Source organism: Stegodyphus dumicola, chromosome 7 (genome assembly GCF_044657685.1).
Source record: "Stegodyphus dumicola isolate Sdum_Otavi_A_Nest chromosome 7, ASM4465768v1".
In the NCBI taxonomy this organism is placed as follows: domain Eukaryota; kingdom Metazoa; phylum Arthropoda; class Arachnida; order Araneae; family Eresidae; genus Stegodyphus; species Stegodyphus dumicola.
In genome coordinates this window covers 109,862,906-109,882,525 of record NC_140774.1, presented here as the reverse complement: position 1 = coordinate 109,882,525, position 19,620 = coordinate 109,862,906, and the positions used below count along the sequence as shown (strand labels likewise).

Here is a 19,620-nt window from a genome sequence, read left to right as displayed (position 1 = left end):
TACCTCACGTTTCTCTCTCAGAAAAACCTGATGACTTTATATTTTTGTTTTTGGATAGTAAACAGAATCATTTTCCTTCTGCTTAGAAAATAATATTTTTTCATACTAATCATCGAAGTATTTTTTCTTTAAATTAAAAAAATTCACTTTCAACTTTATTTGCCTTTCTTTGCTTTTATTCTCCAAATTTACAGAACTAAGATGCTCTCTAAATCTCTACAAACTAATAAGCAGCTTGAGGACAGGGAAATAGCATACTACAAAGGAACATCCCCCTATGGATCGAAATAGGGTAGTCTGGAGCATAATAGAAGACACAGCTTAAAAAGCTGGACTATGAAGAAAATGCCAAGATACAAGCAAATGTTGACGATTTTATCTTGATAATCAGAGAAAATCGAACCAAAGTAGACAGAAAAGCAAAAACGTGCTAAATATTCTAATGCTCTGCAGTATAACATATAAACTTATTTTGATCGCATTCTCGGAAGGTAGAAACCTAGCAGCTAATCTCCACCGCATAAAATGGCAAGGGATCTGCTTAGAAAGACAAGATACAATGACTTATTTGGGATTTCTACTGGTTAGGTTTTTAACGTGAGTCAACCATTTAACGTCAATAAAAGACAAAACAAATAATGCAATAAATTATAAGGTATATTCTCTCTCTTTTACGTATGCCTTTGAGTTGTAACTGGAAGCACACTCAACGCATTTACTTGGGAGATCCGGAGTTCGAATCCCGGCGAAGGCATTGCGGATTTTATCAGTTGACTTCAAAAGAAATTCTAATGATTTAGTTGCATTTGAAATGAAAAAGTGGTGGACGATAAAGGTCCATGTGCTGTCAAAAGGTTAAGTAATCGATCTGTTATTTGAAATTTGTTTTCTAGATGGAGCTGGAAAAAACAAGTATGCTCTGCATCTAGCTGTATCAATAGTCTATTGCTGCTTCCATATTTAAGAAGATTTTCTTCTAAAATATTTTTAAGGTGAGAAAGTGGAAAAGGTAATTGGAATTTAGATAATGAAAAGTTGTTGTCAGACGCTTTGGCTAAAAGATTTGCTGTCTCATTTCCATAGATGCCTGAATAACTTTCAGTCCATTTCAGTTTTGGAATTAATCTCCGAGAAAATTCTTACAACATATAGTATATTTCGTTGACTATTGGGGATCTGCTATGTCCAGTAAGCATATAAGCATTCTGTGCCGTGCCATGCGCATAGGGAAAATTCGTACTTGTGATTGGACATACTTTAAGATGACGTAATGACGTTTAGGCGTAATGACGTTTCCTTGGCGTAATGACGTTTAGGCGGAATTCATACGGTTTTGTTTTCGTTGAATGACACGCATGAGTTAAATGGAGGTCTGGAAATTATCGTTTATTTTCTTTGAAATTGAAAAAAAAAAAAAAAAATTTAACCGCAGCGTTCTGCAGATGGCTTCCTGTTTCATGAAATAATAAAATTATAAAATATTTCACAGACGCTGTTAATGTCAGAAGCAATCTTAAACGTTTAGATTATATAAATGGCTGAGTTCATGAATTTAGTGCAAAAACCAAAGCGCTACGATCTCGGTCCAGTTATAAAGGCATTGTGTGCCATTAAGTATATTGTCATTATTGCAATTTTGTTGCATTCTATTCTTTTCACATTGGAGAAAATATTCCCTCTACAAATGTTACATTATTTCCATGTTGTCATTTCTAAAATTCTGTGTCCTTAGATGAAAGAAAAAAGCGCTTCAGTATTGTCGCTGAATTTGATATATGTATATAAGAAAAGAAACTTCCTTATCTGATAAACAATAATTTTATGCAAAGGTACAAAAGATGTTACACATTAAAAAATGAGTAATAGTCATAAAGTTATATTTTTAAGTTTTAAATGCTTATCTCTATTTCTCTGTTCCAAATCTATATTAGTGTAACTTTCTAATTTAATTTTGAAATTAAATTTTACCTTTTCAAAATGATTATAAATATTGTGAATTTACTATGTTAGCTCCCAAAGGTATTTTTACTACTTCCGAAAAATGACTTGAACCAGGTTTTCGGAGATTGCATCTGCAGAAAATGGATATATAATGATCATGAAATAATGATAACATCTTTAATATGAAGTGTTTTAAATTAAGAATATATTTATTAACAATCTCTGTACTTATAGTACATGAAATAGACATTTACGGAGTTAGCACAAAAATAAATAAAAAATTTTCTCTCTAGGAAAAAAAATCACTACATTTTTATATTAAATTTGCCACATCAAGGCGTTGTAAGAAGTGTAATCTCATAGCACAAAAATACAAAGCACGTAATACTCTTTTTGGTTCTGCTATCAAAATTTAAACAAACTTCATGCAGGTATACCTCGAGTCCAAGCAAAGTCAAGGCACTCCTAAGCGTAGAGGAAATGATGTCATTAGGAGCCATATTCAATGACGAGGAGGGATTTTTTCCTATGTGTGTGGCGCGGTACAGAATGTTTATATGCGTCCAGTAATGGCTAGAATACTTGAGTTGCTGTCAGAAATTATTATTTAAATTAGTATTTGTACTAGTACATCTTAAAAAATTATGTAGTATAAGAGTTTTATTTTTAATATATTGAATGTGCTGATGTCATTATTGTCGAGCGCCAATTGTTATTCCAAGGTAATTTATATGTTTTTCAGTCTTGATATTATTATTTGAAATTTTGATAACCGGATTTCTAATATTTTTTAGTGAAGAGTTAGTTTTTGGTATGCATAATGCCTTACATGTTTTAATAGAAATTTTTAAATTATAAGGTATTTCGCCTACTTTCCTAGCGTGCCTTCGTGGTGTAGTGGTTCTGCACGCTGGGACAGTATTCCAGAGGTCCGTGGTTCCATTCCCGGAGAAGGCGATTGCTCATTTTTCATCTCTCAGGCTTTTCTAATTAACCTAATGTCTCTACAAAATGATATTGTTTTGCCCATTGTTGAAAGAGGCCCACCAGCGGCTGAGCGGTAAAGTGGCTGAACACTGGTAGTTCTGTCCGAGGTTCGAATCCCGCGAACGGGCTGGCTGCATGGCTGAACGGGCTCCCATGTGTAACGTGTATACGAGCCAGTTTCCCTTAGAAAGTCCTCCACGAAGGCATTCTTCCCTTTAGGCAGATAGCCCTCGAGGCTTTGCCATAATCACACACACACACACATTGTTGAAAGATGTTTAGAGATCCATTTGCATTTTGTTCAATAGAATTTCTATTTTTTTTGCTTTAACAAGAAGTATAAAGTCATCAGCATAGGCTTGTATACGCCTATGAGAGATATTATCATAAAGTTAAACAGCATAATTAGCAATTAAATTCTATAAGACTGGCGCCAGACATGAAACTTGGGGACAGCCTTTACTAATATTATAGACAATTGTTTCACTGTCGGAAGTATATTGTAGAGATCTTGAGTCAAGATAATTCTTATTATAGGAAGATATCTTGCGAACGGCTATTGCTTCAAGAATATTTAGAATATAACACGATCTTATTGAGCCAATAGCTGATTGTATATCTATTGATATTAGTACTGAGTGATAATTTTGCAGTTTGTTTGTTTGGCTATTTTCTTGAAGTTTACGGAAGACATGATCAGTTGAACTATTTGGAGTGAAACCATATTGATTATTATGCATAATTTTATTCTTGTACAGATGATGCATTAGTCTGGATAAGATTAATTTTTCAAGTAATTTGCCTAAAGTTAGAAGTAGGCAAATTGGTCTATAAGATAAAGGTCTGTCTTGGCACTTGCTTTTCTTGTGAAGGAGAACTACTTCAGATGTGTTTGAGAAACCTAATAAGATGGACAACTGTCTTATTAAATACTGGCCAAAAATTAGCATATCTCTTCCAAGTAGTGGTAACTGCCTCCAATAATAGTTGAAGAACCTGTAGCAGGACAGTACAAATTTGAGAGGAGCCACATCAAGCAAAATAAGCATGTCGACAGGAAAGCCAGAGAAAATGAGTCCTTTTTGGAACCAAGTCCGGCCAAGTTCAGTAGCCGAATGGATCCTACAAGAGTCTGTCCTACCATAGGAGAGACCGAGCGGACTTCACGAGTACTCTACATACAAGTGGCCGTACTCCCTAGTCGCCGAGCGGACTATATCAAAGAGAAGCTGTCTGGTAATAGCTGAGAATCTGATAATGTAAAGGATTGTACTCTGAGATATCCAACTCAAAATAAGATGTTGGTTTTTTTTAACCTTCTTGTGTCCCATTAAGTTTCTTCAATTCAAATTGGTTTCAGTAATGAAATCTATTTTAAATGAAGAGTTTGAGGTTTCTACAAAATCAGACCAAGTAAGTTTTTAAACCTTAAAGTAATATAATTAAGTCCCAAAAGTTAACACTCGTTGAAACAAGCATTTCCGTTTAAACTGATCAGCAAGCTTATTTGATTTAACAAAATAAATTCTCCTACTGTTATATATCTGTTATTCCAGCAAAGATACATTGCGCATTTCGGAAGTACGAGGAAAAAGCTCAATGTAGTTATTTCTAAGATAGAGATCAGTGCATTAAATGCATTATAAAAATTCGGTGCCGGTTGAGTAATTTAGTTTCTATAAACTTTTAAGGAATTTCTAAAACCTATAAAAAAAGCCTGTATATAGAACGAAACTGAAGTCAGTACAAGAATATTATTTACACTTGTGTTTTACTGCAAAATACTGATATCAGATGATAATTAGCATCGACAGATCTTAACATAATGTTCGTTACAAAATAAACCTCTGCTTAGGATTTGGAGTTTCACTCTGGCTTTGAAAGAAAATTAATCAAGTTATATCATTCAAAGTGTTTCAAATAACAACAAAAATGAAAAAATTATTAAATTTATAATTTGAAAGAACATTTTAAGATCATCTATGGAGATGAAAAATATGCTTCTCATAATGAAAGAAAGTAAAGTGATATACAAGTCCGGCGAATGAGCGAAATATTAAATAAAATATATAAATTCTAGGTAAATCATACGTAAGACATATCTAGCAACGCATTTAATATTCATATATCCACAAACGAATAATAAAATTAGACTACGGGTTGTGAAAATTCACATTTTCTGACACGTATTCAGAGGTTTGAACAGATTAAGCTGAACAAATTATAAACAGATGAAATTTCTACAGAACAAATTAAAGACTTCTGGAGGATCGAGAATGAGAAACACAACCTATCTTACAGAATAATAAACTATTTATTTAAAATGTTTCATATATTTAGCCAAATTCCTTATTAAATCAAATTTCTTGGATTAGAGTAAGTCGTTCTTATTAGATTGCGTTTATTAAATTGAAGAGAGCAACCCTGATCAGTATAATGGTAAACAAAATCAGCTGCCATAGCATTCGGTCTAAATTTGAATTCCGAAAAAGACAAGGATGTTCGTAAGTAATATCTTATAATTTTTTTGCGGCATGGAAGCACCTAAAACAAGGTTGAGCCGAAAATCCCCTTGAAAGGTTGGTAGCAACGGAAGAGAGATAAGAAAATTTGATTCACTGTGGGTATTCTCCATCAAAACCGAGACGCAGATGGGAAAAATTCGACTGTCATCTGAAAAGACGCCCAAGGCCAAATAAACTGACGTTTTCTACTTCTTGGCATTGAGGAATTCATCGACCTGATCGAGATACTGTTAATTCAGGGTCACAGAACAACTTTATGCAAAGTTGTTGTTTTGTTACGCAAAGCAGATTAATATTAAAGAGAAGCATGCTCTCGTGGCGGACATACTAAAGAGAAATTGGCTTGAGATCACATTACACACAAAGAAAGCCTCGAAAACTTGAATGCTCCTAACCTATTCACCCGAATGTGAATCTGGGCCGTACTACCAGTGTTCAGCTGTTTTACCCATTCAGCTGCTGATGAGCTTCATCGTTAGAACAAAATATTTTGTAACAAAGTTGTCGCTAGACTGTCTTAAAAATTTTTAGCTGAAAAAAAGGAAGTAAAAGAAATTTTGTTCTAACGTAACAAAAATCAAAGTTAACAAATGGCAGTGAAGAAAGGGAAAACATAGAATTCCTTGAAATAAACGGCTCATTTGACTAAAATATGGTTTCATAACTGCTTCGTAATAATTTTTTTATTTATAAGAATGAAATTGCTTGATTTGAAGAGTACAAACTACTTGCAAAATGGTGCTCTAAAGAATAGCCTCAGCGATGACATTCGTTAAGTGACGCATACCATCTTCTTTGATAAGTATCATTACAGATGCCATCTTTGAAAAGGAAGCAAATCGATGCCTTACTGAATATATAATGTAAACCTACTTTAAGAAATATTTCTTGGGAAAACCGATTTATATTTTGACAAATATTGAATATTTGAAGAATATTCTACTTACTTTCTCTCGGAATATGTCAATATATTCGGAATGGTTTAGAGTTTCTGAAGTGGAAGTATTAAACTTTTTTCCTCGCATTGTAAAAGCCTACGCAATAACAGTTTTCCATGCTAGACATGTTTCAATGTTTGAATAAAGTTTTAGGCTAATAATTAATGAATAACTTCAAAATGTACTTGAAAAGGAATTCCGATTTAACTCAATATTTTCCTTTTAAGCAAGAACGCAGTTCTTGAAATATTTAAATGGGACATTTAAGGGATGGATAAAATAAAATGAAGGTTGAAGTTAGAACGGAGATATCCGAGTGTAGAAAGTGTAAACGCAACCAAAGTCTTGATTTAAATAATTTTTAACGGTTTGCAGTGAAATTTATTTTTATGGTAGTTCGAGTTACTAGGTGAGCTTTTAAATTTAACTCTCATATCCAAATTTTTATAGAGTCGTGTTTTTCTCCATGTTCGCTGATTCAATATTTACAGTTTACCCTGAATTTCATCAAATTTTGAAAGTTAAGCAAATAAACGGTTCAAAAATTAGTAAACTCATTTCAAGAGACATCTGGCTGTAATAAGGTGAAATATAGCAGAAGCGTTCTACGGTTGTTCAAAAAAGAACTCATGAAACCGACGACACATTCATCCAAAATTAATGTGTTTATTGCATTGTGGTTAGCAGAGCTGGAAAAAGAAGCACAGAAAGTTTTAATGCAACCTCTAATATGAGGAACCTCTATTCATAGCTCATAGTTTCTTTTAATGCGACCTCTATTCATAGCTCGCACTGTATCTAAGCAATGTTAATTTACACGTTCGAAAACATCACTGGTAGTATAGATTCATTAGGTTTTTTTTTGGAGCAAGAAACATGAAAAATGGGCTGTGCTCTTGCCAGGAATTTAACTCTGGACCTTCTTATGCTAGCCGAATATGCTTTCCAATTACATCACGAAGGCACGAGGTAAGGAGAGAGAAAATTATCTAACATTCTTCCCCACATATAGGCTAACAGGGAAAGAGGACACTAATTAGTCAAATATTGGTGGTGACGAATTATCGTCCACTACCTTTTAGTTTGGCCGCCACTTGTAGAGTCTTTAGGTTTATTGTGGAGCAGGAGAGGCGAAAAATGTAAAGTGTCCTCGCCAGGGTTTGAACTTCAGACCTTCCATGTTAGTCGGATGTGCTTTCGAATTACATCACGAAAGTACGCAGTAAGGAGGGAGAAAATACCTTACAATTTAAGTTAGTCATTTCATTTCCTTAATTGCAGCTCATAGATCTGAAGCTTCTGTTACGCACCAGTCTATAAGGCGATTAAAACCTTTTGAGTTCTTTCCAGCAATGTACGCCACGATGCAGTAAACGCATTCATTCAGATACATGCATAGTTTCTTTTAACTATTACTTTCCCGAACACTGCATTATTTTCGCAGAGTAATCCCAACTATAAACACAAGACAGTGTAAAATTTCAGGAGAATCCGTATGCATTAAGAAGATTAATTCGTTTTTATTTCATCTTCATGAGTTGCATCATTTGACATGTTAAAATTGAATGTTTCTTCAAAAGTTTTAGCAAAAACTCCCGCGATTTCCTGCTTTTATTGAGCGATGATATTACCTATATAAATGGGTCGATACGGTTAGTACGCTCAGATCGTAAGTACCTGCAATTTTCCTATACTGTTTCCCTTTCAAATGTCATATTACCTAAAACTGATTCCCATATTTCTGTTCTTTATCAGCAATTAGATCGCTTATTTCCATAGTGGGCTACTTAGTCTTCATTTGAAATTTGGATCTCTGGTGAGCCTCCAGTGTTTTCTTATTTCATTTTTGTGCCGGATATTTTCAAGATTATGAGCCCGTAGAGTATTATAATTTTCTTGAAGATCAAATTTTAGTGAGTCATCACGGTCTTTTTAATTCTGCTGTTGAGATAAGTGATGGCAAATTGTATATCAAGTTAGTGTTAAGTTTGGGATTACCAAGTGAATGAATCTAGTTTTCCACGGAAATCAGGCCAATTAGTAATGGCCCTGATTCTTAGTATGGGTGGATAAGTCCATAAAAAGAGAAATTAACTATAAGATGGTCCGAACTCATTTCTTCTATAATTTTAATTGTGCAGTATGTTGTAATCTTCTTAATAAAAGTATATGTAAGACTTCTGCCGAAGCATTATCAGTTATTCTAGTGGGAATGTAAACCCAAATGCATTTGGGTTTACAATTTTATGTTATTCTGTGAAGGAAAATTCTTCAGAATTCTACCATTTGTGTTGAGATGCTCAGAATTCCTGTTATGACTTTTTGAGTTGAGGTCGCCAGCTATTAAAGTTGAGAGACTTCTTAAATTAGTTAAATTGGTTGAGCAGAGATTAAATTGTGAAGATCTCCGTTTGTCATAATGTGATTAGGTGGGTTATAGAATAAGATGAATAAGAATGTTTAATTTGTTTTCCTGTAAATCAGACTGCTGTATCTTCTAAATGCAGTGAAGTAGGGAAGAAGTACCTAGAAAATTTAAAAGCATTTTTAATAACTAATGTAGTGCCATCTCCTTTTACGGGCACGATCAGTGAGAATTATTTGATAACCTTGGATCTTGAAACTATCCCAGGGTCTTAGATGAGTCTGATTAAGAAAAAGTATATTCACATTGTGTTTTTTAAGCCCTGCAACTCAGAAGTTTGCTGTTTAATTCCACTGGCATTGAAGAATGATGCTTTAGTAAAACAGTTTCCTGCTCCATTGTTGTGGGATAATGCATGATTTGAGGTTAAAAATATGTTTTAGAATAATCTAACTACTCTGGAACATGGCCGTGTTCTGGAGTAGTTAGATTACTTTAGACCATGGCTTTAATCTCTACTGATTAAAGTGATTAGACTGAAAAATATTTTCAACATTGATTAGACTTGAAAATAACTTTCAAATGAAGTATTTCAGAGTCTTTAATGTAATATTGAGAACTTCGGCGATTTTTCAAAAATTCTTTCGGTTATTAAGAAATTTTTATCATAATAATCTTGGTTAATAATATGTATTTTTTTAAGGGCTTACCTAAATAAATACTATCCAAGTCTTAACTAAATTAATTCTGATAAACAGATTTTATAACGGAGATCTGATAAAAGAGCATATAATTTTTCTATTGTTTTCATTTCGCGGGATGGGCAAAATTATATAAAAGCATTACCATGTCATCAGTCAGGGCCTATGGACAATAACCTGTTTTAACAGGGTACTTCACTAGATTGTTAAATTCCAGTTTTATACATTTTATATCGGTATTAGAAATTAGAATATGAATTAAAGAATTTTAGTTAGTATGATTTGATTTAAGATGTCTGTTGGCATTCATAATCATAGAAATGTTATAAATCTTAAAGATAAAGACATGATGATGGTAATAATATATTTATTCCTTATTGTTTAATTTTGAGTCTTATACAGTCTTTTATTTGGTATCACAGAGTTTTTTTAATTCATAATACAATATAAAATTATTTAGAAACATTTATGATGATTTAGACAATTGAAACCATTATTCAAAAGATCGCCTCTATCTTGTCATACGGTGATTCGTAACTTGACTCTTCAGCTATAATGCTAATGACTCTGCAAAAATTCCGTAATCCCTCAGTTTTAGAAAATATTTTGAAAATTTCCTGAGGCAGAAACATCTCGCTAAGGAAACATATTTTAAGCACAATCATAAATATGCAAATCACAAAAACCTCGAAAAAAATTACAAACTATATTTCTACGTCAGTCAGATAGCAATCGCATAAAGTGGTTGTATGTATTAGGAGTGAGAAACCTGGAGGGTAGAGCTCTTATGATCAAAATCGGGAGAATAGTTTCTTTATTCTTAACGGTTGTTCAGGCGATGCGAATCGAAATTTATGTAGGTGTATTCAAGAGCGATGGGTTTTGAATTTGAACAGGGATAAATTCAAATGCTGCATCTGATTTGAATACTGCTCCAGCAAAATTTTGCGTAATACCTGAATAACTCATAAGCAACATAAAATCCTTTACGAAAAAGGAGTGCAAAATAAATCTCTAATAAGGATGTTGATATCTATTACTTACCTAATTTAAATACTCATATATTGCGTTTTAAAATGCACACGCAAATATATGTACTTCTGAGAAAAATTGAATTGCTCAGTGTGTATAAAATCTCTCACATAATCTTATGGATCTCAAGTACATCTAAAGAGTTTTGGGTATGATAATGTGAGAGAAATATGAAACTTTTACTTTCGTTTTGCCTACAATAACTAAAGTAGGCAAGTTATGCTATAAAGCATTTCTCCCGCCTTGTTAGCATGCCTTCATGGTGTAGTAGCCAGCACGCTCGGCGAGTATTCGAGAGGTCTATGGTTCGAATCCCGGCAAGGGCATTGCTCATTTTTCATGTCTCCTGCTTCAAAGTAACCTAATGTCTCTGCAGTGCTTCAAATCATCTTATTCTTCTCATAATATCTATAAACTAACATCAAAATAGTCCGCAGGATGGAAATCATAAAATTTGATCATAATATAATAAGGCTTATAACATCTTATTGATTGCATTACTGGAATCTTAAAATTCACAATTTGAAATGCATATAAATGACATTTTGCCTGTTTTCGAAAATAAAAGTTTTAAAACTTAGGACTCCCTTTTAAATTGCTTTACAAGTCGTTGCCATTCACAGCTTCAAAAACAAAGTTTAATTAAACTTGACATTTTCATATTTTCCAGTGTTATAAGTGATATTAGTAATTTTATGAGGTAACAGTTTGTATAAACTTTGTGAATAAGTATGTTAGAAGTGCAAAAAAATTAAACAATAATTTGGAACCTTTTTTACAACTTCATGCATTCTTTTCAAATCCAGAATTGTTTAAACGATAGGTTACTTAAAAGAACTATCCGGAAGACGAGAAAGTATGAGCATCTCCTAATTGGAAGGGTTATAGCTAACTAGAAGAACTTTTACCAACGATTTTCTGCCTTCTTATACTATTGGGTTTTGTTTTATTTGATTACGGCGAAACACACGAGGGCTATCTGCCTAAAGACAGGGATGCCTTCGCGTAGGACTTTCTAACGGAAACTGGTTCATATCTACATTACACATGGGGAAAACCATGAATACGCCCATCCCATCAGTTCGTTTGTCTGGAATGAAGGTCATATCAAATTTCCAGGTTTCAGCTTCTAGCTCGCAAGTAGTGGGCCCCATACTGTTTGGTCAGGTGAATGTTGTCGTTACGGAATTATTCAGAGTCAGATGTAATTTACCTCCCGTAATGCTAAGTGGTTTTAAATTAATATGATTTGTTAAGAATTTTAAATGAGAAAGACATACTGATCGTTTCTTCAGTTGTTAGTTCTGTTAGTTCTGGTAGGTAAGACTAACTATTCGGTTGCGTTTTTCTGTTAGTATATAGCAGCGCTGTATGCTTGTTATTACATTATTTCATCAGCTAAAAGTTTAATCAAGTTGAACGTCATCTTGAACTCATTTATTTTACAGGTATTGATTTTTTGGTACTTTTTTAGTATAGCGGCTCCAGAGATTGAATCACCAATAAACCGAGATAGCATCGTGTTTTATTTTTACTAAGATTTTCGAATTAGCATTGGTATTTTTAAAAATATTCCTTGTTCTTTTGTGAATATGAAGTTAACAACCTTTAATTTACCAACTAAAGAAGTAGATGCCATATTATTTTTTCAAGAAAGAAGTCTTTTACCTGACAAACGAGTATGCGAAAATACCACAAAAAGAAACTATAAGTTAACGACAGAACTATTTGGAAAGCAATGTCAAAAATTGTAAAAAGACGGGCCTTCGTGTTCGAAGCTGTTTTAGTGGTTTCAGAATATCGTTGGCCCCTGGTATTAAGTTTATGTATTCTTGTGGAGAAGAGCTGACGTCTATCGAACGGTGTGACAAACAGCTTACTATGTGGGAAAATTCTGCAGTTGATTAGAGCAATTACGTGTGGGAAATATTCCCTACATCTGATACAAAGATTCAATGGGCGATAGGCAGTCCCAATAAAATAGTAGTTGAAATCGATGACACTTCGTTTATCCGACGAAAGAACATCAGCAGCACAGTATTCTTCCAATAGTGGATAATACCGGGAAGATGGGTGTGCTTTGTCATTAAAATCTAGAATACAGATGCTAATACACTAATAGAGAAAATTATTCAGCATCTGCAAAATTGATCAATGATCTATTCAGATTGCTAGAAGGAATATAAAAAGGAACAACTTGAAGAAGCTGGTTACAGGTCATTTTAAAGATAATTAAAAATATTCTTTGCAAACAACATCTATTTTGGCTAAATCATAGCTGTGTTAGGTCGGAGGCCGTTATAATAAGGAAATACAGATTTTTTTATCCCAACAGATTTTAATTCTAATCGATTTAAATTTAAGATGAATTAATAATACTATTTTTACACATGCAAGTTTTTGAATTAAGCAATTTCACTTTTAGAAATTCTTTAACTTATCAGACAAATTATTTCTTTCCAGGTTCTCTCGTAAAGCAGTTTCCCGTAGATCGTTGATTTACATTATAAGGTATTTCTCCCGCCTTCTTAGCATGCCTTCGTGGTGTAGTGGTCAGCACGCTCAACGCGTATTCGAAAGGTCTGTGGTTCGAGTCCCGGCGAAGGCAATGCTCATTTTTCATATTTCCTGCTTCGAAATAACCTAATGACTCTACAGCGGCGCCCGAACTAAAAAAGGTGGAGAATCATCCAGGATTTAGCGATTCAGTCCCCAAAAAATTCCAGTCGCCCTTTAAAAGGGGGAATATATAACGTATTTCTCCCGCCGTCTTAACACGCAGCGGCGCCCGAACTAAAAAAGGTGGTGGATGATGATTCTCCAACACCAGGATTTAGCGATTCAGTCCCCTAAAAACTCCAGTCGCTCTTTGGAAGTATATAACGTATTTTCCCCGCCTTCTTAGCATGCCTTCGTAGTGTAGTGGTCAGAACGCTGGGCCCATTTCCGGAGGTCCGTGGTTCGATTTCCGGCGAAGGCGTTGCTCATCTTTCGTCATTACTGCTTCAAAAATAACCCAATGACCCAAAGTTTATTCAAAATAATTATTTGAAGGAATTGGCAGCATATTATTAGTGTGCATCTACTCTAGTTCATTAAAATTAGTAGGTTATAAGGTATTTCTCTAGCCTTCTTAGCATGCCTTCGTGGTGTAATGGTCAGCACGTTCGACGCGTATTCGAGAGGTCCGTGGTTCGAGTCTCGGCGAAGGCATTGCGGATTTTTCATGTCTCCTGCTTTGAAATAACCTACTGACTCTAGAACATGAATGTAAATATCGTATATCTTTTGCGTGTTAAGGAGACGAAATACACATCAATAAACTTCAGTCATTTGCACCAAAGAGGTTCTCATTATTTTTAAATTTCCTTTGCTGTAGAAGAAATATTCAATAATGTTTAAGACCTGCATAACAAAAATACATAAAAAAATTCGACTGCCTCTATAACACGTGTAGTTATAACTAGATAATGATGCAACATTACAAAGCTTAATGATTTCGTTTTAGTAGCATGTATGGATATCAGACATGTGTCTAGTATAACCCACCTGAGATTTAATAGTAAAGAGTAACCTCGAAACTTCATATATGCCCCCGTTTAGCCCCCCCAAAAAAACATGCTGCAGAAACCCAGAAAATAATAGCTTACAAAGTAGGTGCTTTGTTCAGTTTGAAAGTATTCGAATGCCACTAAAACCACTGAGATCTTCCTATAGAAAAGACTTCGAATGAACATCGAGAAGTTTTCTGAGAGGTTCTGTAATGGTAAAAATTCCCTCACAGCATATAAACTTCAAAATTTGATTGAAGTTTGTATAAATGGTTATGATTCTAAGCAATTTTGTTCTCTACTAAAGTTACCGAATATCTAGACACTGGAAAGATAACCCATTTCCAATATTCAATCGACTTATCTGCTATTAACTTCTAGTTTAGCCTGAAGAGGGGAAACAGTATTCTCCACAAACGTTTGCGCCAGTTTTTAAACATTATTATGTTGCAACAGATCATTGATCACAGAGAAAGACTCTATATACGTCTTCCCCCAGCCCCAGGAAAAAAATATAAAAACGAAGAAGAGTGTTTTTAGGTCAATGGGGAACTCTTCCAAAAATGTGTAACTTTTTTTTTCTTTTTAAATGAGATACATTCCGATGAACTCAGAGTCCGTGCGATTTATGTATAGTTACTATGAACAAACAATATAGACGGCCTCAGAGATCATGTGACTTCAGTATAGCAAACGTGAACAAACAAGGTCATTCTTCTCTTCTCTTGCAGAAATGTATCTCATTAAACTTCTGCCTCATGTAAAACAATCTCATTACGTTTCGAGTACAAGCTATGTATTTCATTTCAAAGGTTAAATGCTATGTTATTGTATTAATCGTCCATTTTTACATGCCATAATGACTACTCTTCATTTACATTATCAAATTGTCTAATTTGCACAGATTCCGATTACCCTGTGAAATACTTGTCTATCCTCACAATAACTGAAAACACAAGAACTGAAATCCCTAAAAAGACTTTCGATTGATTTACAGCGTAAAATAGCTTCATCTTGTGATGATTTCTATTACACATACAAGAATGCCGTTCAGTAGCTACACCAAAAGTTACTTATATTTTCATTAAAATTAGTTATTTGATAGTCTGATGGTAAAACGAGAGAAATAGCTCAAAACCGCATTTGATTGGTATCAGTTACTGCTGTTGCTTTGATAATTATCATATTTCTATGTTTTCTTAAGATATGAAACAATTTAAGATTTTGTATCTTAACAATCACTGCATTTTCACATACCTGTGATGTTGTTAAAACAAGTTTCATGCATCTTTCCTGAAAAAAGTTCCAGTCCTATAATGGCATAGATGATGATGACAAAAATGACAAGGAGAGCAATATGAAGTAAGGGAACCATGGCGCGGAGAATGGAATTCAAAACTACTTGAAGGCCTAGAAATAAAATATATGCAAAACTTTTACATATAATGCACTTATTATATTTAAATACACTACTAATAATCAAAATCGTAAAAACAACCTTGTATTTAGAGTAAGAATATTGACACTACTAATAAGCTTAAGCTCAAGTTCAGAAATATATGAAAATAATGTTTCTGAGTTTCATTAAGGCTATTAAAAGACTATTCAGAGAATCTCGTAGAAGGATTAAACAATTAGCTCGCTACAAGGTAAACTACTTTTTAACTTGAACTCGTTTACAAAGACTCAGAATTTTGTTTTTAAAATTTCTATCATCATAAATGCATAATCTTGCTTATAGTTTTCGAAGATATGCTTTATACATTCCATGAATTTGATTTTCTTTCTTTAAGGAAGCAAGCGATATATGTTATCATTTTACTTTTTGTAACTCTTAATTTTCTTTTCTTTATTCTACTAAAATAGTCCTTTCAACAAAAGTAATATTTTTTAAGTATCATATTATAGCGGTTTCTAGGTACAAGTCCAATTTAAAATACGTTCAAACGGGTATAAGTTCTACTTAAATATGAAAAACTTCGTTTGGTTTAATCTGTTTGCTTGGAATACGACTCCAGTTCGATGAATCACGATTGCGCGCATTTAACCATTTTACTTGTTCAAAACAATGCTACGACTGCCCATGAGCTTAAGTACACACGTACCAGAATTCAAAAAAATTTTGATAAAAAATTAAGTGATATAAAAGTTTTGTTTGCGATTAAAATACATTCTTTTGAAAAAAAAAAATTGAAGCACCAAGAAGGACTTTTGCGATGTTGAGGAAATTTGGTATACAAAAGCATCTTGATCGCCCAAGCAAATGATCAAAGTTTCAAGACGAATGCACAGGAATTGCGATTATAGCGCGCATTTCTAGTGCGCTATTCGCAAAGTATAAAACCAGTTACAGAGGCGGACAATTTATCTTTTTTTGTTGAATCTATTGTAATTCTGTAAAGAAGCAACAAAAGATGCCATTACGACGATATCAAAGACCTTACAGACAACTAAACAACTTCGAACGTGGTCGCATTGTAGGGTTGCGTGAAGCTAGGTGGTCATACCAAGAAATAGGCCGCCACCTGCAGCGTGCAGATACTGCTTTGCAAAGATGTTGGCATCAATGGTTATGTTATGTTATGTAGAAGCGAGGGGGCTACCTAATAGCAGCAATGGTTGCTACAAGGATATTGACCATGGAATGAAGGCTCTGGAAGGCCAAGAAGCACAAATGCGAAGCAAGAAAGGATGATTGTTCGCCAGGCGCAAACCTCCCCAACGATATCGACTATTCAACGCACTACAGCCACGTCTATGCCTCACGTGATACCGTCCACCATCTGACGGCGCTTGTCTGAGGCGGGGTTACGTTCACAGAAGCCTTTAAGACGTTTGCCTTTGACCCCGCAATATCGGAGGAGTCGTTTGGAGTGGTGTTGTAGCCAATCATCATGGCTGCCCTCAGATTGGCATCGTATAGTGTTCAGCGGTAAATCCCGCTTCACTCTTCAAGCAGATAACCACCGTGTTCGTGCCTGGAGAGGATGGGGCCAGCGGTTCCAATCAGCCTTTGTTTTACAAAGGCATACAGCCATAACCCCTGGTGTGATGGTGTGGGGCGCTATTTCTTATGACAGCAGGTCATCTTTAGTAATCCTCCGTACATCTTTAACAGCGCAACGATATGTTGACACCATCCTGCAGCCGGTTGCATTCTCCTTTATGGCACGTCATCCTGGAGCCATTTTCCAACAAGATAATGCCAGGCCACATATCGGTCGCATATCTCTGGACTGTCTCCGTGCGGTTGATACTCTTCCTTGGCCAGCAAGGTCACCAGACTTTACACCAATCAAGCATGTCTGGGACATGATAGGCCGCCAGATTCGGGCACCACAAAATATCGCAGACCTAGAGCGACAACTGATGAATGCCTGGCAGAATGTGTCGCAGGATGACATTAGGACCTCTATCACTCCTTGCCTCGACGAATTGAAGCACGCATTGCCGCCAGGTGCAGTTCGATCAACAACTCGACAATTTGAACACTGAAATGGGTGATTGTGAGCCGTGAACAGGTACTATGACTTCGATTTTTTAATCATTTTATTATCTGTGTTTGAGCTATACACATATTCAATTTCATCAAAAACAACCACTTCCTTCATGGTGCTTCAATTTTTTTTGCAAAAGAGTGTATTAAAGTTTGAAATTTTATTCTAAAGCTGAAGGATATTAAGGAAGTGTGCTGCCAACGGCGAATCGCAATATATTTGTGTGTCAAATTTAATCAACAAACTCAACGATTGAAAAGAAATCTGTTGCCTTTGGCGGAATAAAAATATTTTTATCTTCCAAGTGGTAGTGTGTTGTCGTTCAGCAAAGCGTAAGGTAATAATTAATTTTTCTTTCAAATTTATTATGCTATTATTTATCAAATTAAGCGATTTAGAAGCAATAAACGTAGATTCCTTTCAATTGTTATTAATAAAAATAATACACCCATGAAATTACATAAGCTGGTTTCATTAAACTCAGTACATATACTTCTTTTTCTGGTAACTATTTTAGGCAGCTGGTTGCGTAAACGGATAGGTTAACAAAAGTTATGTAACTTTTGTGAACTTAATGTTACTTTATGTAACTTTTAAGAACAAAGATTTATCTGCGAAGCAGGTGCATAATCAGTAGCAAAACAAATTAAAATTCTGTATATGAATCACTCACTTGGAACTCCTGAGACCAACTTGAGTGGCCTCAAAACACGAAATGCACGTAAGGCTTTTACATCAAAACCCTCTTTCATCAGAGCCGAAAGAGCTGTACTAATAATACTGTAAAAGCAAAAGGAAAAGTCACATTAATGCAGTTAAAATAATAGATTTTTATATAAGTAAGGCACAGTACGGTAAAGCATTGTAATTCAATAATATCATTTTAACTGAATAGTTAGAGCATATTATAAAAGGAAACTAGACAGGGAAATTGAGTTGGATTCATTAAAAAAATTATTTCAAAACATTCAGATAAATATTCCAATTAAAAAATATTTTTCAAGGAATTTTAGTTGTTTGTCTTTACCCGAAAGCTGTGTAATTTATTAAATTGATGTTACTAAAACTTTTTAAGAGATTACAGTGGCCATTAGGCATTTTGGTTGGAAGCAGGAGATTAAATTATGCAGCGCCCTTGCCTAGAATCGAACTCCTGGCTAACCGGAAGTGCTCTCCATTTACCCCATGAAGTCATTCCATAATGAGAGAGAAAATACTCCTCGCTTAAAAGGCGAGAGGAGGTTAACTAACTGCCAAATTCTGGTAGTGAAGAATTATCGTCCACTATCTTTTAGTTCATACGCCATTTGTAGGATCTTTAGAATTTTTTCAAAGCTTAGAAAACAAAAAAATCAGATATGTCCTCGCCAGAACTCAAGCTATGGATCCTTCGATTGTCAGCCGGACGCGCTTTCTAGTTACATTCCGAAAGCAATTCACTCCAGTTACTCTTTTCAGTTACACTCCGAAAGAAGTATTACACTCCTTACCGCTTGCCTTCGGAGTGAAATTGGTAAATGAAATATTAAGATAAAGTTTACTTTTCCAGAACAACTTGGGTGCAACTTTCAGAAGTAACTGTGTTAGAACAATTATTATTGGAAATTACTAAATATTTTTATTTGTAAGAGAAGTATAAGTGAGTGATGTCAGTTTAAGCATTTAACAAATAGCAATTCACTTTTATTTGTATTATCTCATTCCAGTCATTACGTTTATGTATCAGATTTTAAAAGTTTCGTATTTTACGTTTTACGAATAATTTATTTGATAAATGTACATATCAACAATCGAATATCAAAATTTTTATTAACAATGTGATGGGCCTTTGTCAGTTTGAATTACAGTGCATATGAGATTGGGCAAGGATTCTACAAGGTGCTCAAATGCAACACATTCAAAGTATATAGCAGACATTCTTCGAAATGTTTTAGATTGGCTGGAGTAAATTATTGTTTACAGTAATATTTTTAAGACAACCCATACGTTCTCTGTTAGATTCGCATACGGCTTTTTGAGGTGGTTAACCCATTAGCCGCTGGTGTTGCGTTGACGTAACGGTCAAAATAAATGCGTATATAAA

At 34.4% G+C, this 19,620-nt stretch overlaps 1 protein-coding gene across 9 annotated transcripts in view; it reads right to left on the bottom strand.

The window, feature by feature from the left end:
* LOC118202388 (muscle calcium channel subunit alpha-1-like) overlaps window positions 1–19,620 on the bottom strand; it is a 674,690-nt gene that overhangs the window by 254,590 nt on the left and 400,480 nt on the right. For all 9 annotated transcript variants that reach the window (XM_085820710.1, XM_085820709.1, XM_085820713.1 and 6 more), the window contains exons 5-6: window positions 18,211–18,317; window positions 15,298–15,450 (exon numbers count right to left, since the gene is read on the bottom strand). In XM_085820710.1, coding sequence (XP_085676836.1) covers window positions 15,298–15,450; window positions 18,211–18,317 — 260 coding nt within the window. The remainder of the gene's footprint in view (window positions 1–15,297; window positions 15,451–18,210; window positions 18,318–19,620) is intronic.